The 25,958-nt window shown below is 48.8% G+C and overlaps 1 protein-coding gene across 1 annotated transcript in view; it reads left to right on the top strand.

Moving 5' to 3' along the window:
• Positions 1-25,958, top strand: part of LOC134465377 (serine/threonine-protein phosphatase 2A regulatory subunit B'' subunit alpha-like) — a 93,286-nt gene that overhangs the window by 46,122 nt on the left and 21,206 nt on the right. Inside the window, exon 3 of the mRNA XM_063219010.1 lies at positions 1,068-4,351. Coding sequence (XP_063075080.1) covers positions 1,808-4,351 — 2,544 coding nt within the window. The 5' untranslated portion in view covers positions 1,068-1,807. The remainder of the gene's footprint in view (positions 1-1,067; positions 4,352-25,958) is intronic.

The raw sequence follows: 25,958 nt of genomic DNA, 5'->3' as shown, positions 1-25,958 counted from the left end.
ACAACTTCCACACTTCCGATCACAGCGAGCCTAAGATGTACTGACTGTGGACGGCGAAGATCTTTCCTTGGTGAAATTTAGACATTTATTACGTTCCTGTGTTCCCACCATTTGCAATAGCGTGTACAGCAGAAAGTACAACAAGCCAAGGTACGCTGTGGTTTTGTGTGTGGTAGAAAGAGGCACGCAGAGAGAGCAGAGAGGGTTTAATACCTCTCGGGGACAAGCTTCATTCTTTTGGCTTAATGTTGAGTTGAGTGTTTTGGTGCTCCGTGTGCTCAGTGTGCTTGTCCCCCTTTCATCCTTTCCTCCACTACAGCTGTCAGGGAAAGCTCCCTTTGAAGGTGGCCCAGAAGGCCCTTTTGATAACAGAGGAGACTTTAGATAACTCTATTATGGCTCAAGAGCCTTGTTTAAACTACTGGGTTTAGCTCTGTAGCTTTTGGCTTGAACAGGACTGTTCTAATCACTTTTTTAAAGTGTCACAGTTTCAATATGCTTACTCTTTTTCAAATAATCAGGCCGTGTTTAAAAATGCCTTCTTGTGTGTCTCAGTTTCAATATGCTTACTCTTTTTCAAATAATCAGGCCGTGTTTAAAAATGCCTTCTTGCATAATTTAAGCAGGTGTTAGCCTTAAAGAAATATTTAACAAAAAAACGTGACACCAAAGAGTTCCACAGCGGAATGCCATTGATGTCTTTTTTTGTGAGCTATCGAATGTAGAGCTCGGGGAACGGAACCAGGCTCAAAAGCCAGAACTGCTGTCTTTAAACTTTTTATGCTTCTCTTTTCCCTCTTTGATCCTCAGATTTGTAGGATAAACCTGCATTGCCCACCGTCATTGGCTATTGAGGTTTGCTGAGGCAGGAAGCTCTTTGTGTTTTATAGATTGTTTGATAGGAGTTCTTTTGTGTTGCGGTTGTATTTTTATCAGCAAAGTTGAGTGGATGATGGCTCCACAGCATTGCAAATGTTATTACCGTTTACATGCCTCATTTGTATTCCTCTTTCCAATTTTCATTCTTCTCGTAGTCTCACAAAGCCCTTTGCTCTGTTTCCCCACAGGTGCTGTTCCTCTCAGGTGTCCACACCTGGTCAAGAAAGCGACAGGCAAGCTGTTGAGAGAAATCAGCAGCGAGTGGACAGAGCAGACCCAGCAGACGGACAGACGGACAGACAGACAGACGGACGGACGGACGGACTCTGCAGAAGAACGGCAGCATCTGCTAAATCCATTGTGGCAGCTCACTCCAGGTGGCCTGTCCCTTTCAGCTGACTGTAGAGGCGGGGGGGAAGCAACACAGAGAAAGAGAGAGAGAGGGAGGGAGAGAGAGAGAGAGAGGAAGAGGACATTCCCATGCCTACAGGGCTCTGCCGTCAGCTGTGGGGATGTTTGTCTGTGCTGCTTCCAGGCCTATCATTAGGCCGCTGGGCCCAGTGCTGAGGAATGGATAGCCCTACTGTCACCATGGCCAATACTGTCATTATTGCCGTGATTTTACTGCATCGGTCCAAGACTGTTTGATTTTTTGTTTGCCAATTTTGTTTTGTTTTGCTTTGTTTGTTTTCTTTTTTTTCAGTTTACTTACTGAAGCAGCCGTGGGGTTTGGTATACCCACATATTAGCATTAAGCCTACCGAGAAAAGGGCAGCTCAAGCTATTTTTTGGACTAAGAACCCAAATCTGCAAGATATGCTTATTTATTCATAGGATTTCCCCCCCTTTTTGTCACTGTAATTGCCTGTTTTTTTCCAAAACAATTTGAGGAAGCTGCTTTACAAAAAAAAAGGATTACACAGACATTATGGCAGCAACATATCGGATTGTAGTGAGCAGCATCAACTGCTACAACAGTGTGGTGATAGACCGGCGAGTGCAGCATACGGTACACTACTGTAACGGGCCTTGTGGCGCCCTCAAGCATGGCCTGAGCTGCACGGTTGCCCACCGCAGCACCTGCGCTGAGCTGCTGGACGCCCCCGTGCCCAGCGCACACGCCCAAGGAACTCATGAGTCAATCAGCAAAACACTGGACAATGTCGGCTCCGTGTCAGGAGTTTACGGCGACGACTACCACCAGACCTTCCCCGGCCGCCTGAAAAAAGGATCGGGCATGCAGAGCTCCGGCAGCCTCAAGGACATCACGGGCGAGGCGATCAACCTGGCCAGCGGCAAGATGAAGGAGTTCTCGTTCGAGAAGATCAAGTACTCCTCCAGCCACGTGACCTTCAGGAAGGGCCGCAAGGTCCGGCCGGACTCGTTCAGCCGGAGGTCCACCGACCTGGACATCATCTACGGCCACTTCACGGGCAACGACGAGAACTGCCCGCCCTTCGGCCTCGTGCAGAAGTCGGTGCTGGAGGAACACAAGCTGAGCCGCAGCGCCTCGCTGGAGCACAGCCTCAACACGGTGGCCAACCTGTACCGCAGCAGCTTCCCCGAGGAGAGCCTGATCGCCCGCATCCTGGAGAAGACCAAAGCGGACAGCGGCGCCTCGGGCGAGGACATCAAGGCCTGCCTGGACATACTGCTCAAGTGCTCCGAGGACCTGAAGAAGTGCACGGACATCATCAAGCAGTGCATCAAGAGAAAGGCGGACGGGGACAACGACTCCACCAATCCGGACGTCATCTACAAGAACGTGATGACGCGCCTGTCGAGTTATCTCAAGAGGCTGCCGCTGGAGCTGGAACAGGGTCGGCAGGAGCACAGCGACCTGGCGGAGCTCGTCAGCGCTCTGCACAGCCTGCAGCAGAGCGCCTTCTCCCCCATCTTTGGCAACGAGCAGCCGCCGCGGTATGAGGATGTCGTCCAGTCTCCGCCGATCTCCAAACCACGGCCGAATACAAACGCTCCCCCCTCCCTGGTACCTTCCACCGCATCCTCCCAGGCCGAGTGCCACGACGTGCCCTCTCAGGAACCCGTGGGAAATGTGAAAGCAGTAAAACAGATGTACGGCGGTCCCCCGGCTCGGGCGCCCACCCCGACTAACAGCGTGCACCATGGAGTGCAGACCATGCCACCAAGCTCACTGCCGTACAGCGTGAACAACAGCCTTCGTCGTGACGCTTTCTCGTCAGCGAACTCTCTTCTCTCGTGCAGCAGTGACAGCCTCTGCAAGGACACTATGGAGGCCTTGTACATAGAGGAGGAGGCCGACCTGGGCAGGATGCCCGAAAGGCTGTCCAGAGCGGAGGGCAAAGCCATGATGAGCAGTGCAGCAGCAGCAGAGGCTAAGCATTTCTCGAAGAAACCCATTGGCATGCCCGAGCCAACCAGCACCAGCATGGAGTCAGATAAACTGTCCGAGGCTGCCAGGACTGGGGCATTATACAAGCCAAAGGCTGAGTCCCATGCCAACCAAATGTACTCCCTGGCCAAGACGGCTCATATGGATCCCAGGACAGTTTCGAAGCCCGTTGCTCAAACCTCTAGAGGTAGTGGCAGTGAGGACATAGACAAGCTGCTGATGGACTTAGAGTGCCTTTCACAGACTATGCAAAAGGAGCCTCCGTTGCCTCCTAAGATGAGGAACCAACACCTGAGACAAGGTGCACAGCAGCCAACAAGCACAACACACAGCAGCAGCTTCAGCAGCAGCAGCAGCAGCAGCATCCCTGCACCGAAGGCCATGGTGGCCTCTAAAGCTCCAGTCTCCTCGTTTGCCACACTGCCCAACGCCACTGGAGGCTCTGAAGAGGGTGGTGGTGAGGAGGACGACGGAGAGCTACTCATGCGGATCCTGGAGAGCATTGAGAGCTTCGCCCAGGAGCTGGTGGAGAGCGGAGCAGTCACGGGCACCCAGAACAAAGAGAAGGAGGTGATGCGTCTCCTCCAGGACACGTTGGCTACCACCGCAGCCGCCGTAACTCCCACTCCTACCACTGCCGGTGTTGGCCCAGTCACAGTCGCGGCCAAGCCACAGCTAGAACCTGCCGTACCCCCTCCAGCTCCAGCTCCAGCTCCAGCTTCAGCTCCAGCTCCAGCTCCAGCTCCAGCTCCAGCTCAGGTCCCCAAACCTGCTCCCACACCTGTTTCAGATGCTGCTCCTTCATCTGTGCCCGCAGCCAAACCTGCTGCGGTTGCTGCTGCTGTTTCAATTGGAGCTGTTGCCCCTGCCCCTACTCCTTCCCCTGCCCCTGCCCCTGTACCTGCCCCTGCCCCTGCCCCTGCTCCTGCCCCTACTCCTGCCCCTGCTCCTGCCCCTGCTCCTGCCCCTGCCCCTGCCCCTGCCCCTGTCTCTCCCCCTGCCTCTCCACCTGCCTCTCCCCCTGTGCCTCCACCTGCCCCTAAGGAGACAGAGACGGGCTCTACATTGCTGATCCAGCAGACCCCAGAAGTCATCAGGGTGAGTTGCTTAAATACATTTCCATTACAACATATGTCTGCACTGTTACCAGTTACCACAGTGACAATTTGATGCTAAATCGAAGAGGTGTAGCATGCTTTGCGGCCATTGGGTTAAATGATTTTGCCATGGTAACCTTATGCAAGGAATGTGGCTTAACATAGAATGTGACTGGTGATTGGTCATTTTAACGTGTACTGAACCACAAAGTAGATGTCAGATGTGGATCTTAAAGGACCAGTTTGGTCAATTTCAATATGCTGTTGTATTGCTCACGCTACCCTTGACTTGTCAGTACCCGGTGATGCCACATTTTTCGGCTAAGCCCTTTCCGAGATATGAGCTATTCTAATGGGGGCAGCGTTTGTTTACATTTTTTAAAAATGTAACATAGGCTTACTCCAAATATTTTCCCAAAAGGTATCGCTGTTTTCTAGTTGTTTTCTGATGTTGTATAATCTTTCGGACGTTTTTGGAAATAGATAAAAATGTTTTTTTTAAATGTACTGTAAACAAAGCGCTGCCTCCATTACAATGACCAAGATCTCGGAAAAGGCTGAAGAAGAAAAAAAAAAACCTCAGGTACTGACAAGTCCAGGGTAGTGTAAGCATTACAACTGCATGTTGAAATTGACTGAACTAGTCCTTTAAGTTGCACTTGATTCATTCCAAAATTATATTTTTGTGCTGTGTGTGCGAAGCACTTAGCAGTTTCAAAATTCAGTTTGAAGTCTATTGGTTGAGATTTGTGGTTATTTTACAAGGTTCTCCAAGGATTCCAAGGTGTTTTATGTTACCTCGTAAAGTAAGATGACTGTAAGAACCAGAAATGCTGTTTCAAGTTCAGATCATAACACAGAAATAGCATTTGGTATGTTTGAAGTCTTGGATTGGTTTATTTAAAACAAGCTGTGGATGTCAGCGCATATCACTGCGGACTACAATGAGATGAGAAACACATATTGCTTAAAAGACTGAGAGAAATGTTTTTAACATGTACTGTATATTTATTTGAGTATTGGAAATGGAGCTGTTGACCTCAACCAGATTGTGGTTCTTGGCATGAGCCTGTGGCATGAAATTTGTTTACTCTGGGCTTGGCAGCCATGAATGCTCCAGTTTAGCTACAGCCATTATGAAGGCCGATAATCATTAGAAAAAAATGCTAATTGCCGATTATGTCATGACGTCTGGGGTCCATTGTGGCTTTTCGTACCACGTCATACCCAGACAGACCCACGTTTTTTTTTTCTCTTTTTCGAGGGCCACACTGCAACTGTCAACTGAACAACCTATTCGCCGTCATGTGTATCTAGGCCCATCGTTCGGAGTTGTTTTAGGTGCACTACACTCAGTGTTTTCACAGCCTGCACTACTCCATGTGCCATTTCAAACCAAATCCAGCCCCCTCTTTTACTGCAGAAATACACCTACCGCGACAAGAGCGAGGCGAGCGACGGAAGTAATTGACTTTGTATTGAGTCGCGCGACAAAAGCAATTCTGGAGACTAGAGCGATTTGCGCGACGAGCGCGACAGTTTGAAGTTGAAATCCTTTCAACTTTCTATGACGCGGTTCGTTACTCCGCACAGTGACCCCTGACCTTCGTCCACTCTCCCTTTCCTTTCCCTCCGCTCATCAATGAGCGTGTTTATTTACCTGCTCCGGTGGCGTAAACCAACACGGCCTCACCAGCAAACAAGGCCGATATATTTATAAGGTTGCCATGACACCTGTCACGAATGGAACCACCATAACGACGGTACCCCCACCCCCCATCCCCATCCCCATCCCCCATCCCCGATGTCCAACCCCGCTCCCTTCTTTCCTCCTCACCCCCAAACTCTCACCCCTCAGTTGCCTATTTCTGCCCTGTGGGGGGGGGGGTCACATGCTGTGTGCGCCACAGGCAGCCCCGTCTGTGCACCGGGGTGCTGCTGGCCTGGGCTGCGACCTGACAGCAGCTGTGCTGGGCAGACCAGAGGTGACGAGGGCACCTGTGACTAAGGGCACACACTGCTTTCTTGCCTTGTTGGCAGATCCCGCAGCCTCACACACACACACACACACACACACACACACACACACACACACACACACACACACACACACACACACACACACACACACACACACACACACACACACACACAGACGTGTACACACACACACGTGTACACACACGCACACGCACACACACACACACGCACACACATGCACGTGTATGTAAACACAGACACACATGCGCAGGCACTCCTCCTCCCTCCCTTTTTAATTATAAAGCGTGCACATTCTCTTCACACTGCCCAGGTGGCAGAGTGCCTCTCAGGGAGGATACCCATTAGAGAGAGAGAGAGAGAGAGAGAGAGAGAGAGAGAGAGAGAGAGAGAGAGAGAGAGAGAGAGAGAGAGAGAGAGAGAGAGAGAGAGAGAGAGAGAGATCCTCTCTACTCCCATGGGTCTCCTGGTAATGTTGTGCAACACTATCGTTTGGCTGGTTGGTTATCTTTAGCCAGGCGCTTAATGGACTGCATTTATCTTGTTTGGTGTTATTGAATGCTATCCTGTAAAAAAGTAGAGCTGTGTCATACGCCATTAATGCATGGGAAAACAACGACTAGCTGTTGTATGACAGAGTTTGTTGAAATATCAGGGAGGATGGGAGGTTTTAGATCATATTGCAAGAATGTAAATATTACTAACACTGGCGGACAGGATGTTTGATGATGTTACAGAGTAGGTGGCTGATAATTTCTTAGCGAAACACTTAAGGTTTTTTTTATACACAAACATATCAGGCCGAAGACATTTAGTTTTGGAATCCCACGCTGCATGTGAAATGCGAGTGTGTCATTCTTCGAGGGGCCGGCCTCTGATTGGCCGGTGCGTTATTTTGGGAGCGGCCAGTGTTGTTGTAGCCATGCAGTTGGTGTCAGGGTTGCCAGATGAGGTTGATGATTTCCAGCCCAAAGAATGCTCAAAACCCGCCTAGAAGCACAAAATCCCGCCCAATTCTATTGATTTCTATGGCAAAAATTGGGCGAGTTTTTCTGCCAAATGCCATTCTTACCCGCCCACGGCCATCCTAAGCAGCTCAATTGGGCGGGAAACAGCCCAATCTGGCAACACTGGTTGGTGTGTCAGAGGCAGGGTCTCTTTACAGAGTGCCGATAGGCTCGCAGCGGGAGTGGTCAGCAGGGCCTGTTGGCACCAGCGCTGTTAATGGTGTCGATTTGCCCCAAAGCTACCCCTCTCCATTCCGCCAAGCCGCCACCTCCTCCTCCTCCACCTCCTCCTCCTCCACCGCCGCCCTGGCACCTCCTTGTCATCCAGAGACAAAGGTGTCAGAAGGCCTAAATGTGTTTCCCCCCCACCCCCCTCTCCCATATTTGCCCCCACCCTCCCCTCCTGCCTAACTGCTTCCCCCTACTATGGCATTCCGCTTAAGAGACTCCCTGACGCCATGGGGAAAACAGACCCAACGGTGCTTCAGGGGTCAGCGCTAAGTTTGGGAATGGCTTTTGGGAACTCGATCCCTCTCCCTGGCACACACTCACTGGGGTGGCTATGCAAATCTGACGGGTCGCGCCAAGTGCCCTGCCCACTGCCCCAATTAAACACAGAGCTGCCAATCACCAGGCGTAAACAAGGCAGAGAGGGAGACTACTAGTCACGATCGCGCGGCCCGGCTGTGAAAGGGAGTTTATAGTCTTGTGCGCGTCTTTGTTTTGATGGCGATATTCATGTGTGTGTGTGTGTGCCTCACAACTTCGGTGGTCAGTGTTGAAGTTTGCTGAAAGGAAAATGAATCTGAATACTTTTCCACGCCCCCTAAATTTGGCTTCCCGTAGATTCCATTTCAGTCCCAGTAGAATGGGCTGGAACAAGTTGTCCCATGGCAGCTCCGGCCAGCCGATTCTCTGGGGCAATTGAGCCTTGCCCGTCTCGTGTCTCCAAACAGTCTTTGTTTTCCTTGTGGTTTATTTTAACTCTTTCTCAAGTGTTAGATCAAACAACAGGTGAGGAGGATCAAAACAAAAGGTCAGCGGTCTAGGTCTTTCTGGCCTTGCTTCCGCAGTGCTGACAGGGTAATCATGGTTGTGTGTGTAGTATGTGTCTGTGTCTTGAGTGTGTGTGTGTGTGTGGGTGGGTGGGCGGCTGTATGCGTGTTTGTGTCTCTGTGTACTGTGGGGCAGATCCTCTTGAGGCCGAGCCCTCCTCTCTCCGGAAGCTCACAAGGTAAAAGCTAATCCGTCCCCGAGGGCAGCAGGGATGGGGAACAGGGGCCGGCCTGGCCTGCCTGCCTGCCTGTGTGAGGCCAGCAGAATCTCCCCATAAACATGCCTGCCTGAACCTTCAAGGTTGGTCACCAACAAGGCACTCACAAGGCGTGGGCTGGCGCTAAAAGCCGTGGCCCTTCCTTGAAGTCTTCTGGGCCGGCTGGTGCTGACATGGCATTTTGTCCTTGCACCTGTCAGGAAGTGCTATTAATCAGCATGTTGACAGGCCAGCGAGCTCCAGCACGGCCACTGATGTGTTGCTGCTACTCTTCTGCAGCCGGCTAGCCGAGAAGATTCCTGCAGGGGCCCCAGGCAACAGGCGGACTGCAGAACCAGAGAGAGTAGAGAGAGAGAGGTTCCATTGGCCCATTGTTTCCGGGTTCTATTATTGCAAGGGGGAGTGGGGGTAAATCCCCCTTTAGGCAGACCTAGGCAGACCTAAGGACTGTTCTATTCAATGCTAGGAGTATTATGACACGCCCCTTTAAGCAGACCGGAACCTGGTCACTTTAGGTGCCCGTAGCAACCTATTACATTGGCATATCTCTATATACTTAAAGAATCTCTGGCAGAACGCAGCAAACACGCCACAAAAGCAGAGGGCCTCCCGGGGAGCAACACAGTCTTGTAGAGTGCCATCAGCACCAGGCCAAGCCATGTACAGTTCTATTAGCATTTGAGGACTTGGAAACAAGTTTGTCCAATTCAACTATGTGTCAAATTAATTTCGGCTACGTGTCAAATGAATTTCGGGTCTTGTAAAGGGGTTTAAAGCTCCTGGATAGAGTTACATAATGTGGCGTTGGCGGCGGCGGTGGTTCGGAAGTCAGCTGCATCACTTAGCATATGGTACGACTGGTTCTGCGGTGCCTAAAGTTACCGCCTGTGTTTTTTCTTCAAGTGCTGCATGATTTAGATGTTTTTTGACCTGTCATGGCAGCTGTTCAGCGGCATAAGCACTTTGCGCCTTTGATGCAGTTAGATAAAAGAGCTTTTCTTGACTCGTGTTTTTTTAGATACCACACAGTGTCAAACACTTTCCTTACCTCTACTTCAGCCATAAAATAGCGCAACAAGTAGAAGAAAAGGGTAAAACTCCATAGCCCTTGACTAATAAAGTGGGCCAATAAAAGTGGATGTAAGTTCAGACACAAGAATGGAAAACCTGCATGCTGTTAACAGTGGGCACTAAGAGGGACATTAGGCCAGCCACAGACAGAAATGGGAAAACCTTCCATGTCTGTTTCCTGTAATAATAAGTCATGAGGGCAGGTCAATAGCAAGAAAGACACAGACATAGACAGAGAGAGGGAGAGAGAGAGAGAGAGAGAGAGAGAGGAAGACAGAACGGGAGCCAAAAAGAGACAAAGACAAAGGGGGGAAAAAAGTTGATAGTTGATTGAAGACAGAAGATATGAAAGTGCCCTTTTCCAGCGTGGGTCGGTGTTTTGCCAGAGCTTGTTTACTCGCAGGCGGTGGAGAATTACATCATCTGCACGGCTGCCGTGCGCCAACAGGAAATGAGGTCACGCGAAGGAACCTCGGCCAGGAGCTAGACTAGTCCAGGGATTCCCCCTCCCCCCATCTCCTGACAGGACACTCCAGCCAAGCCCGGGGCCTCATGTTGCTATTAACAAACGCTTTCCACCACAGGAAAATAATGGCCAAGGTTGGGGTGCGATGATGAAAAAAAACGGTGCTGCCGCTGCTTCATGGCAACAGGACAACAACCTGTTCTAAACAGAGTAGGGGTGCATCCCAATATGCAGCCTTGCGTCCTCCACTTGTGCTTGTGGCCTCGAACAAGGAAGTAATTACGTCATGATGACATCACTGACAACAGCATTATGTTTCGCAAAAGCTCAATTGTAAAGTGATTTCCTCATTTTCAAACAGGATGGTAAATGAAGAGTAGTCCCCCAAAAATTGTTTTGGCTAGGCTGATAGCGGGTAAACCTATTTGATTTCTCCATGGAGGCGGGACATCAGCAAAATGTGAGACCACTAGCCCAAGTGGAGGAGGCAAGGCCACATATTGGAAATGCACCCTAGGACGCTCCGTACCTTGGTGCGAACTATGACATCACTCCATGGCCTTTTAGGTTGGGCCCTTTGGGAGTCTACATTGAAGCTCTTTCCCAGGCATGAGGAGCTGTTTGCTGTCTGATACATGGTTTCACGGTGCTGGGTTTACCCCCTGTTTTTTCTGTAATGGGCATAGAGCTTAAGCTGTGATTCTGGCGAGCTGTATGATATAGCGTACAGAACAGGATAAGTACCCCTATTAGCTGCATTTCTCTACATCCGTCTCTGTTTCCAAATGTTGGGGGGTGGTGGGTGGTGGGTCGCTCGCTGTGCTGGTCTCTGTTTATCCACTCGTGGCTGATGTTTCTGCCCCAGGCCTGGTCCTGGGCTGCCTTACAGACGCAGCCTGGGTTTGCGGCACGTGACAAGTGGCCAGAAAGGTCCAAGCACTGCTACAGGATATGCCCAGGCAGGGAGTGCTGGTGGTCTGCCGCCGACTGTACCCTTTAACCGAACATCTCTCTCTGCGATCCTCTCTGTGCTTGTGTGGAGTGGTTGGACATTGATGGGGAAACAGTCTTATTAGCCTGTGTATTCAAGCAGTTCAGGGTTGTTAAAGTGTGGTTGTGTGGAATTTTGTCAGTCAAACAATACCATGTTTTCCTAAATATTCTTCTCATCGCTGGAGCACTGGATAGGGAAAAAAAAGCCTTTTGCAAATGCAGGCATGACTGACCATCTCCTTTTTGGATTTTTGTATAATACTTCCAGGAGACAGTGTGGTCTTTTTTCCTATTTGGACACAGTCTGGAAGTGTTTAGTTGAGGGATTACCCATCATCCTTGCGGCCTGAGATTCCGGACGGTCTGGGAATCCCTCCAGGCCCCCCTCCCCCAGTGAAAGTGAGGAGGAGGGCTTTTGGGGGGGAGTAACTTATTAGCACCATAACACAAGACAAACCACCAGCCTTTTCACTGTGCTGTCAGGAACACCTAGGTGACTGAAGACACTCAGTGCATCGTAATGTGGATAATAGAGCTTTGAATTCTACTAAAACAACAAATATCAAGTCAGAAAAACACCACAGCAACCACCCTTGCCTTAAAAAACATGCCACAGAATGCTTCCCTAGCTTTGACCTACACCTTTAGCGGCAGGCCAGGCAGTCAAATCTGATATTGAGTTAAGGATAAATTAAATGATGCAAACAACATCAAGACGAGCGAGACCAGATTCACGTGGAAGGCTAGATTGCTATCCAGTGATCCAGCAGTCTCAGTTGGATGTATGTTAGTGTAGGATACACTACGCTATCAGCTCCATGCACACACACACACCCCAGCCTCTGTCTGTCTAGGTGGGGTTGTTGTTGCAGCTGGGGCCTCTACAGGGAAAGCGTGAGAGTGTGCAGGGCCCCTGGGGAGGCAGGCAGGGAGGGAGGTAGGGAGGGAGGGTGTGGATAGGGTGCGGTGGGGGTGGAGGAGGGTTAGGGTGGGGGTGAGGGTGAGGGTGGTTGTGGCTCAGAGTTGGAGGAGAGGTAGGAGTTGGGATTAGGGGAGGGGGAGGAGGCTTGGAGAAACCCCAGTGACAGAGTTGCAAAATAAAGCCTTTAAAGCTTTGGTGAAATGTGGTCTCCGTGACTCTCCCCACATCCAGGAACCTTTGTGAGAGCTCGACAGTGACGGCAGTGAGCTTGACACTCAGGCGCTAGGCAGACTGGGAATTGAGACACGCACACATTCCCAGACTCCGATGTACCTGGTCCCGTTTTAGGGGGGGAAAGGAGACATCTTAAGGAGACGGTTACTCAACATAGCCTTGAGATATGAGTCAACTTGCCTGGAAAGTGTGAGTGGCTGACTGTATGTGTCTGTGTTTGTACACTTATTTGTGTGTGTGTGTGTTTGGATGTTTGGGTGTGCGCGTGTGCGTGAATCTGTGTGTGTGTGCGCGTGTGCATGTGTGCGTGTGTCTATGTACGTATGTGGATGTGGGTCTGAAAATAGAATCTGTGTCATGCATGAATTTGATAGCTTTGCTCTTACTCAATCCTTCGGAGAGGTGTGTTTTCGGAGGGTGTAACGTTTTGTCCAGATGAACACGACACGGTTGGTATGAGAGCAGTGTATGGGGGTCTGCAGACGACAGAGGAAGGGAAGCCTGCCACCTAGAGGTTAAAATAGGTCCACACACCACACAACACAACTCGGTCAAATAGCGATGCTTGATATCAAGTTGTCAGCACCCATTAATCATGTTTGTGTCACGGCCTTTTGCGCTGCTCTCCCTCTAAGCCCGCATGTGACAGTGCGTGCCGTGCCCTGTCACATGGCCACCGATACTCCATCCCATGGAGGAATTTTTTGGTCTAGGAGTAGGCCTACATCCCATTTGTTTGTGTTACGCTCCGTGCTCCATCTTGAACACACACACACACACACACACACACACACACACACACACACACACACACACACACACACACACACACACACACACACACACAAACACACACAAGCAGACACACGCATACGCACACACACACACACACACACACACACACACACACACACACACACACACACACACACACACACACACACACACACACACACACACACACACACACACACACACACACACACACACACACACACACATACACACACACACACACACACATTGATACACGCACGCGCGCACACACACACACAGACACACACATAGACACACGCACAGGCACACGCACAGACTAACGCATACACACACACACACACACACACACACACACACACACACACACACACACACACACACACACACACACACACACACACACACACACACACACACACACACACACACACACACACACACACACACACACACACACACACACACACACACACACTGTAGGATCCTCTCAGGACGGCTCTTTAAGCCAAGTACTTTCCATACTTTCCACAGACTGCCATACACAGTCTCTAGTGTGCTGGACAGCCTGTGTCTGGTATGAATAGGACGCAGTCAGCCGCCACTGTACCGCACATCTTCTTCACTGCTGTAACTTTGCACGGGCCATTGTTTAAAGGGACACTGTGTGAGATTTTTAGTTGTTTGTTTCCAGAGTTCATGCTGCCCATTCACTAATGTTACCTTTTTCATGAATACTTACCACCAGCATCAAATTCTAAGTATTCATTATGACTGGAAAAATAGCACTTTTCATACATGAAAAGGGGGATCTTCTCCATGGTCCGCCATTTTGAATTTCCAATAATAGCCATTTTTAGCTGCAAAAATGACTGTACTTGGACCACATTAGAAAATATTTGTTTATTACTTAGTAAACTTTCATGTAAAGATCAAATTTGGCAATAGGCAGCCCAGTTTCAATGAGCAGCATAGTTGCAGTACCTTTTTTTAACCATATCTTGCACACTGTCCCTTTAAGGGATGTACTTTACAGTTAGCCAGGCCATGCCCTCCTAGTGACGCAACACCTTCAGCGTTGCTACTAGTTAGGTCAAGAGCAATGCAAGTACTTTCTGAGCTCCCGAAAAATCAGGAACTCCTCCCACTTTGTTGGGAAGCAAACAACCATTAGCAAACTAAGGGAAGCGGGTTAACCTTACTGTTTGGGAAATTGGGAAGAAATGTGTGTTTTTGTAACACTTAACACACATTACACACATAGTACACGTGTGACATTACTTTCTGTTCCTCACATATGAATTTTGAATGCGTGACGGCCGTCAGATGCCACTAGAAACATTCTCCAGCTGTAGGGAGCAGCTGTATTTGGTGTCAACTCACCAGGATGTGACGTATAGAAACATGTGGTAGTCTCTGGGAAAAGGACGCCTATGTAGTGTAATGACTTATGAGCTGAGGAATATCTAGTGTGGATCGTTACTGCTCCCCACTGGTAGAGTTAGGAACTGCACATAGCCACAATCACAATGAGTAAGATTCTTCACTAGCTTTTCTGTTTACAAATGTGCCTGTCAACAAACACAACAAACACCTGGCAATGGACACACATGGTGTAGTCATAGGTAAGCGGCTAGGGCGTCAGACTTGTAGCCCAAAGGTTGCCAGTACGACTCCCGACCTGCCAGGTTGATGGGGGGAGTAATTAACATGTGCTCTCCCCCCATCCTCCTCCATGACTGAGGTACCCTGGGCAGGGTACCGTCCCACCGCACTGCTCCCTATCCAGCATCATTGCGGGCTGCCCCCTTGCACGGGTGAGGCACTTGTGTGCTGTGGAGTGCTGTGTCACAATGACAATGGGTGTTGGAATTTCCCAGTTGGGCTTTCACCCGCTTTCACTTCACATAACTAAGATAAAGATGGCAGCGTAAAAACTTAACATTAATGAAAAGCCCATCTGATGAAGGGTATTCTGCTCAAAACGTCACATTAAAAGAAGAGAAACTGGAGCCTTGTGTTTTGGCCTTTTCTTTTGTAAAAACACAAAAATATGGGACTGCATACACAGTTTTAAATTGATTGGTTTGAATGTATTAGTACGGTAGCTTATGTACACACATTAGTACCAGGATGTAGCGTGCAAAAAAGAGAGAGGGTGTAACGTCCTGGATAGTCAAATGATTTGTGGGGAAAGGTGTTCCTAGAATCTTTGCTGCTCCCTACCGGTAGAGTTGGAAAACACATTGAAACCACATAAACATGCCATGTTCAGAATATTGCAGCAGTATATAAGTGACCAAGGAAAATTGTTATATTGCTTTCGTTTTTTCATTTAAGGACTATTCACTTTTGGAATATTACGCATTGAAGTTATGAACAGAATATAAAAATGTTCATAATCGTAAATACTGTATACTGCTTCAGGACTTGGATTTGAATTGGCAGACCACATATTATGCTGCAGAGTATTGTGAAAGAAGGTTGTTGTCTCACCACATCATTGGTATACCTCTTCACAAACTCAAGTGAGCTTTAGACTTGCTCAACACAGAGCCTCTCTGAAAATAGATGGCATCCGAGTGGTAAACAGCAACATATGGGAAACACATTAGGGACGCGAAGACAGTCTGAATAGGGGGAGGGTGGCTTGTTGTATGTGTGCGTGCGTGTATGCGTGCGTGTGTGTGCATGTCGTGTGTGGTCGCGTGTGTTCATGTGCTTATGTGCACGTGCGCCTGTGCACACGCACGCTTGTGTGTGTCTGGCTGCTTCTCTGGTGGTGTGGATGTTTGAGAAGGCGAGAAGAACAAACTCTTACTCGGAATGACATGCTGTTTCTGTCATTGCTCTCCATCTTGCCCCCCACATAAATTGTTTATTTTGGAATATAAAAGCAGTATCATCCCTATTACAAAGGGACATTGGCCTTGTATTGAAAGGCTTACAAAGAGACTTTGCTTTCCATACATTGTGCTTCTTATGCCTTCTTTTAAGTTTTAGAGTTAAGTCTATGAGTGTGAATCTGTACAGGTTTACTTAAGAATTTAAATATGAATGTGAGCAAGCTAGTCTTTCACGTTTCACATATTTATAATACCGTACATGTTTGGTAAATGAGATTGAATTTACCGCTCTGATTCCCTAATACATGGCACAGGCCATTCATAGACAAAGCTACTGGATATTTTATGTGTTTTTATTCTAGCAAGTTCTAACATCAATGCAAAAATGAATTTCTCCTCCCAGACCTCCGCCCAGACAGCTCAGATCAGCACCAAAGCAGAATCAGCCTGAGCAGTTGTGCACACAAAGATCAATTGTCTAATTGTCAAACATCATTGTCTAATTTCAAAGTGATATATAATAATAATAATAATAATAATAATAATAATAATAATAATAATAATAATAATAATAATGCATGGTTTTAGATAGCGCTTTTCATAACACTCAAAGATGCTTTTTGGATGATATAATGAGTTTACATTGTATACACCAACCAACAAACCGATAAACAACAAACAATGGCAAAATCATGTCGTCATCTGTATCAATCAGTATGCGATGCATATAGGCTGTATATGAAGGCTGTGCTTTAGCTTGAGGTTTCTGGTCTTTTGGATCCGTGTGTAATGTAATGATGCCGCCATGATGGCCTCAGCGGTGGGGCTTTTCTTAGAGGAAATGCAGCCAAGAATAGACCCTCATAAAATCAACTTCCTCATGCTGGCTCAGTTCCTGTGTGTGTATGTGTGTGTGTGTGTGTGTGTGTGTGTGTGTGTGTGTGTGTGTGTGTGTGTGTGTGCGTGTGCGTGTGCGCGTGTGCGTGTGCGTGTGCATTTGTGTGTGTGTGTGTGTGTGCGTGTGTGTGTGCGTGTCTTTATATACAATGACCCTTTTAAAGGAATACACACCAAAATACATGTGGGAGTCCAGGTAAAAGGTTATTGATGTCGAGATGGCATTTGGCGCCTCTATTTTGGGTAAAACTGTCACTGTGTGTGTGTGTGTGTGTGTGTGTGTGTGTGTGTGTGTGTGTGTGTGTGTGTGTGTGTGTGTGTGTGTGTGTGTGTGTGTGTGTGTGTGTGTGTGTGTGTGTGTGTGTGTGTGTGTGTGTGTGTGTGTGTGTGTGTGTGTGTGTGTGTGTTGAATCCTGCATGTGTCTATGTGTCAGAATGGGAAGTCTGCCTGGGTCCTGGCTGGTGCGGAAATAAACTGGAAATCGGAGCCTTGATATGTGGAGATCATTTTACACATGCCCACCTCTCTCTCTCTCTCTCTCTCTCTCTCTCTCTCTCTCTCTCTCTCTCTCTCTCTCTGGGTGCGTTCCAATATGCGACCTTGCAACCTCCACTTGTGCTTGTGGCCTCGTACCAGGAAGTAATACGTTGTGATGACATCACTGACAACAGCATTATATTTTAATATCTTGCAAAAGCTCAATTGTAAAGTCATTTTCTCATTTGCAAACTGGATGGTGAATGAAGAATAGTCCCCCAAAAATTGTTGTGGCTACGCTAAAAGTGGGGAAACTTAATTGTTTTCTCCAGGGAGGCATTAGCAAAACGTGAACACGAGGTTGCATATTGGAACGCACCCTCTCTCTCTCTCTCTCTCTCTCTCTCTCTCTCTCTCTCTCTCTCTCTCTCTCTCTCTCTCTCTCTCTCTCTCTCTCTCTCTCTCTCTCTCTCTCTCTCTCTCTGTCTGACCTCTGACTCACTGATCTGTAAGTCAGATATTTCAGTCTGACGCATTAATACCAATGCTCTGCCACCTTGTGGCCCGGAAGCAGCACTGAAGGCGGTGTGCTTCGGCAGAGCAGAGACAGGGGGCGCACTGCCCCTTAGATGGGCTGCAGTGGAATGACCGAAAGAGGGTGTTGACGCACCAGTCATAATCACATGAGACTGCCATGGAGGTCTCCGAAATGAAAGTCCAGAGCCTGCTTATCCCCCACTTCAACACCCTCGACCTCAATTTTACGTACACACATGCGCACATGCACGCACACACGCACACGCACACACACACACACACACACACACTGCAGTCTGGTCCAAAGGACATATTCACCATGACACATATAATAAATTGGTCATCGGGCCCTGGGAAAGAAACATCTGTGAGGGACAGACTGGGTTGGGTGACTGGCCGGCGGTTGGGAGTCTCCCTGACCTCCACTAGGGGCTGATGCTCACCACTGAGGGACAGAGGGGGGTGCTATCTCTGGACCACGAGGTTCAGCCCCTCTAGTTTTCTGAACTGTCACAGCGGAATGAGTTGTGTGAGACCGCACAGAATGGTCTCTCCCAGCAGAAGTACAGAGTGTCCAGGAACATCAGGCGAATGGTTGGAGAGACAGACAGACAGACAGACAGACAGTCTGTCAGTCAGACAGACAGACAGACAGACAGACAGACAGACAGACAGGCATAGAGACAGGCAAGCAGACGAGCAGATGGACAAGCAGAGAGGCAGACAGGCAGACAGGCAGAGTGCCTAGTACAGAGTGTGCATGAACATCAGATGGACGATTGGCCAAGCAAGCAAGCAGGCAGACAGACGGATAGAGAGACAGACAGGCAGACTGCCAGGCAGACAGACAGACAGTCTTGTAAGCAAACAAGATGACAAGATTGCCAGCGAGAATTTGCTGTCATCTTCCAAAAAGGTTTTCCGCACCACATTGTAATGATGTGGCTAATTACCTCATCAAGTTCCCCACCCACCATCAGGGTTGCCAGATGAGGCTGATGATTTCCAGCCCCTAAAAATGCTCAAAACCTGACTAGAAGCACAAAATCCTGCCCAATTCTATTGATTTCTATGGCAATGCTAAATGCAATTTTTACCCGTACACGACCATCCTAAGCAGTCCAATCGGGTGGGAAACTGCCCAATCTGGCAACACTGCCCACCATTCCCTCTTCCATCTGTAGTCATCGGTAGTGATGCATAGTGCTGTCTGGCTGGCGATGGCTGTGATGGCCCTGTGATGCCTTTGGACAGAGCCCAGCCCAGCTCAGCCCAGCCCAGCTCAGCCCAGGGGTGCATTTCTCATAAGAGAAGTTGTTAGCCTGTTAGCAACTGCGGTAGTTGCCAATGGGAAAATGCATTGAAAACAACAAAGTAGGTAATGTAGTAAGCAACTTTGGTTTCGAGAAATGCACCCCAATCTGGCTGCCTGGGGATGGCTGTGATGGTCCTATGATGCCTTTGGACAGAGCCCAGCTCAGCCCAGCCCAGGAGTGCATTTCTCAAAAGTGTAGTTGTTGCCAGATAGCAACTTGGGTAGTTGTCAATGGGAAATCGTATCGCAAACAACAAAGTAGCTAACATAGTTAGCAACTACGGTATCGAGAGATGCACCACAGATCAGGGCTGCCACTTGCTCATCATCTCCGGCTGCTGGGTGAATGTTCAGTGCTGCTGCTGCTGCTGCTGCTGCTGCCGGCCAGTTGCTGCTCTCCAGCCTCCATACAGCTCCTGGAACAGCCCTGCCAAATGATTACCAGATTCACGCCCGCCAAGGCCAAGCCTGCCTTAATGTGCCCTTTAGCACCTGCTGAACATGTCATCCAGACTCTGCTCAGCTCGCTCTGCTATGCTCCAGGCTCAGGCTGGCTGCTGGCCTCACACGTTTCCTCTGCACACTTTGTATATACAGTATATTTCCCTCTCTCTCCATGCTCTTTATCATCCCAGCTGCTGCTGCATCATATTATATTAATATTGTGTTGATGCTCAGAAATAGGAAGTGTTCTGTGGGATCATTTTTTGGGCTTTTTATGCCTTTATTGTGACAGGACAGTTACAGAGGGACAGGAAATGAGCGGGGAGAGAGAGACGGGGAAGGTTCGGCAAATGACCCGGGCCGGAATCGAACCCGGGTCGCTGGCGTAGTAACCCAGTGCCTTACCATTAGGCTACTGGCAGGGTGGCTCTATTGGGTCAACCATATGCTTTTTTACTATGCACCGGTACTGTACTCTCTGTTTGTGCCCTGTGCTGGGTATACGGATGCGTGTACGGATTCGCTGGCTGGCTAGCAACACAGGCAGCACGCTCCGTCTGGCAGCGTCACAGGCACCCCTGTCAGGACCTTGCTTTGCAGTTTTCAGTGTTTGGATACCTGGTCGCGTCAAGCAAGAAAAAGAGAGTCATTCATCGGCATTTGATTTCGCCTAAATATTAAACGTGTCTCCCCGTCGTCCCAGCTGTGTAAATAATCGGACAACTTTTTCCTTTGCAATTGGAAACACATGGCGGGTAATCTAACCCCGTATGAAAATGCCTCCTTCAACTAGAGTGTCTGATAAAACAAGTCTGCAAGGTCGAACATGAGTCAGGGAAACATTCCTCGACACGCGCTTGGTGTGAACTGTGGATGTGGATGTGACTGAATGACGGGCAGGCAGGTCCAGGCTGCACAACTTGGCATTTGAGTGCTGCCTTTCGGTGCAGATGTGAACATCGGTGATTAACCTCATTGTGTGTAGTAAAAAGAAACCCAACTACCTACGTTATAATAATGTGGCTATGATGACATTATTGGTATTAAGTAACATATTCGGATTTGGTCATTACCATTTTGGTATCAGCAAGCTTATAATAGTAAAGAAGAAGGATCACCGCACACTGGTGGACTTAGTTTTGCTGTTTTTTATTTAGGTGAACTATTTAAGTCCACCAGTGTGCGGTGATCCTTCTTCTTTACTATGGATTACTGATGACTGCACTTCACCAGCACCTGGAACCTGGCTGTGCATAGGAGTTCCAGATCTTTGAAGCTTATAATAGGTTCTCTGCTTGAAAGGGTTCAGTGTGCCAATGCAGTCTTGTCTTTCAGTGGACCATGCACCAGTGCAGTGTCCAAGGTGACTTGTATGGAGTGGCATTGTTCCCTAGAGAGTGAAGTGTGAACCCTGCCAAGGGTTACAGCATTTCTCAAATGCAGATTATTTTTTGTTGGGGGGGTGGGGGGGGGTGAGGGAGTCTCTGTATCCAGTCCACTAGCTCTATAAATAAACCAAAGACTGGTGGTGGTGGTGGTGATGATGAATGGAACAACAGCAACTCTCCAATGGTTCCCTTTCAGTTAGAAAGGCTGTAGTACGGGAAGTGGTTGGGTGGAAGGGAGCTCTGGCAACACCTGTGGAGTGTTTGCGTGTGTTTGAGTGTGTGAGCAGGGCTGCTGGCAGCTTTTGCTGGACCAAGGACAAAGTCATCTGAAAGGGCCCCCACATCTAATGCATACAATGTAATGAAAACCCCAATCTTGGGCCCTCTGTCTCCCTCGACCTGGGACAACTAACCCCTTTCCCCCCACCCACCCAACCCCGTCGGCCTCCCTGTGTGTGAGTTACATGTGCAGATGTACATGTCGTGTTGTGGTTGACTGAAGAGTCCTGCGTTACACTTGAGACATTGACAGGATGTTCCCTTGTGCAACTGATGTTCTCCGAGAGTAGCACAAGGTCCCATGCTGCTATGGGGGCTGTGGTATCTTTAACTACCATGTGTGGTGTCCGCTGCAGCTTCTAGGACATTGTCAGTAGGTTTCAAGTTCTCATATTGAGAATTTGTTTCTGTGTGTGTGCGTGTGTGTGTGTGCGTGTGCGTGTGTGTGTGCGTGTGTGTGTGCGTGTGCGTGTGCGTATGTGTGTGTGTGCGCTCGTGCACGCGTGTGTGTCCCAGAGAGCAAAAAGTTATCTGTGTATTTATATCACATTCGGTCACAGATGTTATATCATTTATGTCTGTTATGACTTTGTATGGCTAAAGACAGACACATGGGTGCACATGTCTTTTCTGTGCCGTCGGAAACGTGTTGCAGAGGGCAGCCCAGAAGCAGATGAGCATGGCAGCAAACCTGAGCCAGGCAGGGGACACTTGCAGAAATCCCCTTCAGTCCCCATGGAGATGGCCTGGCTGGCTCATGTGGCACTAGTACCACCAGGCCCGCCGACAGGGAGGGGACAAAGGGGTATGTTGTCCCGGGCCCATGGAGATAAGGTCGGGCCCAGAATTGGGCCCCCATTGCATTCTATGTATTGAGTAGGGGGCCCTTTCAGATTACTTTGTCCTGGGGGCCCAGCAAACACTGTCAGCGACCCTGAGTACCACTACCACTTCATTAAAGGGGTATGCCACTATTTTGGGGCTTAATACAGTTAAAATCGTTGGCTGGGGTTTATAAAGGTGGTAAAGTGTCTTATTTTTCATGTAAGCTGTTGTCTTGTTTTAAGACAAGTTAAAAGAGGGAGCATGTCGCTAAGCTAGTGAAAGTCAATGGATCTGTGTAGCATGTAGCAATGTGACAATGAGACTGTGTGAAAACACAGTGAAGAATTTGTGCACATTTTCACCGACAGTTTGGAAAAAGCTACAACAAACTACGACAAACGTTTAAGCATTTAGATTCAGAGGCAGCACAACATTGACCCGCACACTCGACTCAGTATTGAAATCGGGCACAGAATGCATAGCTGACTAGTACGTACTAACGCATCGCCACCCTCCCAACCCCCACCCAGTCCTGCCCTGCCCTGCCCTGCCCTGCCCTGTCCACTCTGGCATCTTGATGTGTTTGATATTCCCCCAACAGCTGCCGAAGACCGGGCAGGGAATTCTGGGATTGCTATGTGCTGCTGAAATGTCAGGAGGCCTCCTGTAGCCGGCTGGTGATATTTATACGGCTGTGTAGGGCGTGCGGTGTGGTCGGGTGGGGGGGGTTGGGGATGGATGGGGCGTTGGGTGTGTGGGTGGAGCTCCACACAGAGAGGGGGTGAAGGAGTTTATCGCTCCGCCATGCCTCGGCGTAAAATCCCGCTCCGCTCTGCTCCCGCGCCTTTCAACTGTCACATGAAATGTTTGAAGGAACGTTCATAGCACTGTCGTCATGCCTTCAGGTTGTATCGATAGAGGCACAGCAGACACGCACAGACACACACACACACACACACACACACACACACACAAATGAAACGCATGCACACTCACCATTGAAAGGAGCACTCCTTTGTATTATCTACATCCACACCACAAGATGGCAGTGCAGACATACCAGTCAGCTTCACTGGTCTCAGTTTTATTGTGAAAGGTTTTTCTACGAACACTAAAGCTGTGACAAGAGCTCGAGGCCTAACCAAGCTTGTGGCTTGCTGAGTTTTGTCTTGGCTTGACGGCTCCCCGTTGCAGGCTGTTGTGAGGGAGCTGTCCTCAGTTTCTACCCCTCAGCTCAGCTCAGCTCAGCTCGCTGCCAACATTCTTGAGGAGCAGGTGCCTTCTTCTCCATCTTATCTGGTTTCGTCGTCAAGTTGCAGGCCAACGTCGACCCTGACAGGCAGGGGCGTAGCAGCACATTTTGGGCCCTTGGTACAATCATCTCCAGTGGACCCTTCCAGTCATATAATCAGGGCTGATAGTATTCAGGCTCCATGCCTGATTTCAGGCTTGACAGAGTTTGCAAAAATAAAAACATTGATAATAATTAGCCATTAGGTTATTCTTATGTCAGCAAGTGTTACAGGTTCAGGGTTTTCTTCTACTATCAGGCTTGAATAATGTTCATACACAGGCTATTAAATGTTTGAATAATGTGTGAAAATAGGCCTACGTTACGTCACTATGCAGTATCTTGTCGTCGTCGTTAGAGCAGGGAAAAAAGTTCAGGCTCAGGATTTTTTTTCACTATCACCCCTGTATAATCTTCATAAATCGAACTTGTGTGTGTGTGGGCCCCCTACATACATGAGGGCCTGGTGACTCAATCACACTTTACCCCCCTGAATGACACCCCTGCTCAGAGAAAGCAAGGACTTGGGCAATGCAGAATGGATCGCTTGATAGCTGATACAGCAGCGCAGCACAAGGCATTACTGAGTTAACAGTTAGGTCACACACACACACTCTTGTGACTGCAATAGAAATGCACTCGATCTGAATCCTTATACACATCTTAAAAGAGATCTCATCTGTTTTTCTCTTGGGGTTTGTCAGTGTCAGTGTCCATGTCAGCCATATCTTTCTGTCGGTCGGTGGTGTCACAAGCAAAATCAAAGTGTATCAAAAAAAGAGTTGCACTTGACATCTTGACCTCCGCCGTTCACCCAATGAAGTGACCAGTCCAACTGCCTTCCCGGTCAGATGTTATTGACTGTTAGCAGATAACAGTGTTGTGTTTGCAAGTCCTGGTTGTAACTAATGAGATAGTGATGGGGAACAAAGGGAATATTTGGCAAGCTGTCAACATTCTTTCCGAGTCAGCTCCGTAATGGCGGTGTGAGCAGCCTCAGATTGGTCCACGTTCATGTCCAGAGCAACATACTGCGATGTACATAAACTCCACTGAGTGCTGAGTAGCGCTTTGGGGGTTTGGCCGATAAGGACAAATGTAAAAAAAGTAATAACAAAAGCCTATGCTTGGGCCCAACCGTAGCGCAAATGGTAGGGCACTCGTTTGCCGACCCTTCCCCGTCTCTCTCTCCCCACTCACTTCCTGTCATAAGCTTCACCGTCCTGTCAAATAAGGGCAAAAAAGCCCAAAAAATACATTAAAAAAGCCTGCGTTTGAAACATTCAGCTACATAAATTATATGATTAAGTCATAGTCTGAAGAGATCCCTATCAAGTTTTAAAAAGACACCAATGAATCATCACTTTATAGACTAGAGCTCAATCTGTCATGAGCTTAAATATACTTTGTGCTCTCTCTCTCTCTCGCTCTCGCTTTCTCTCTCGCTCTCTCTCTCTCTCACACACACACACACACACACACACACATACACACACATATATTTATATCGGGGGGGAGGAGGGTTGGCAGATTTTCTCCTAGCGGTCCTACCTACTGCAGAACCAGTGCCCTGTCTCAGTCCGCCAGGCTCCCATCTCCCATCAGTTCAAACAAAGTCCCATTTCAACACTGCCGTCCTGGCACTGTGTGTAAACAAACTCCTGATGGACAGCAATTTGCTTCTTCATCTGTGTACATGCAGTGGCTAAGTTCAGCTTTTCCAGTGGTTGCAAAAGTGTTTGTGTGTGTGTTTTGGTGTGTGTGCGTTGTGGTGTGTGTATATGTGTGTGTGTGTTGGTGTGTGTGCATTGTTGTGTGTGGTGGTGTGTGTATGTGTGTGTGTGTGTTGGTGTGTGTGCGTTGCTGTGTGTGGTGGTGTGTGTATGTGTGTGTGTGTTGGTGTGTGTGCGTTGCTGTGTGTGGTGGTGTGTGTATGTGTGTGTGTGTGTGTGTGTTGGTGTGTGTGCGTTGTTGTGTGTGTGGTGGTGTGTGTGTATGTGTGTGTTGTTGTGTTGTTGTGTGTGTGGTGGTATGTGTGTGTGTGTGTGTGTGTGTTGGAGGGTGGGTGTAAAGGGTGGGGTTTGTGGTGCTTCCTCTTCTACAATGCACAACAAACACCCACACACACACCAACATACACTCACATACACACACACACACTCCAAGATATTTGACACGTCGCCCCCTCCCAAGATACACACACACCCACACACACACCCTTTAGTGTAGCATTGCCCCCCCCCCCCCCCCCCCCCCCCACCCCCCGTCTGTCCGGACAGGCTCACAGAGAGAGAGAGAGGGGGTAGAGACGCATCCCTTCGGCAGCCCAGACCCCAGCGTGGGTCATGTTTCGCCGAGCAGAGAGACAGTGCTCACCTCGGAATCGAGAGACCAAGCCGTGCAAAACCAAGTGCTGAGGGTGGTTTTTTTACGCGTTTAGGTCTATGCGAGCTCGACCCGAATGCGGTCGCTTACGTGTGTGCTGTGCGCGTGCACCTGCCTGCCTGCCTCCGTGAATGTAGTCTTAGTTCTTTAATAGTTTTTTTTCCTTCCTCTTTTTCTTTTTCTTT

The sequence above is a fragment of the Engraulis encrasicolus genome, chromosome 16 (assembly GCF_034702125.1).
Source record: "Engraulis encrasicolus isolate BLACKSEA-1 chromosome 16, IST_EnEncr_1.0, whole genome shotgun sequence".
NCBI classification, from domain to species: domain Eukaryota; kingdom Metazoa; phylum Chordata; class Actinopteri; order Clupeiformes; family Engraulidae; genus Engraulis; species Engraulis encrasicolus.
This window is presented reverse-complemented; position numbering and strand designations above follow the sequence as displayed.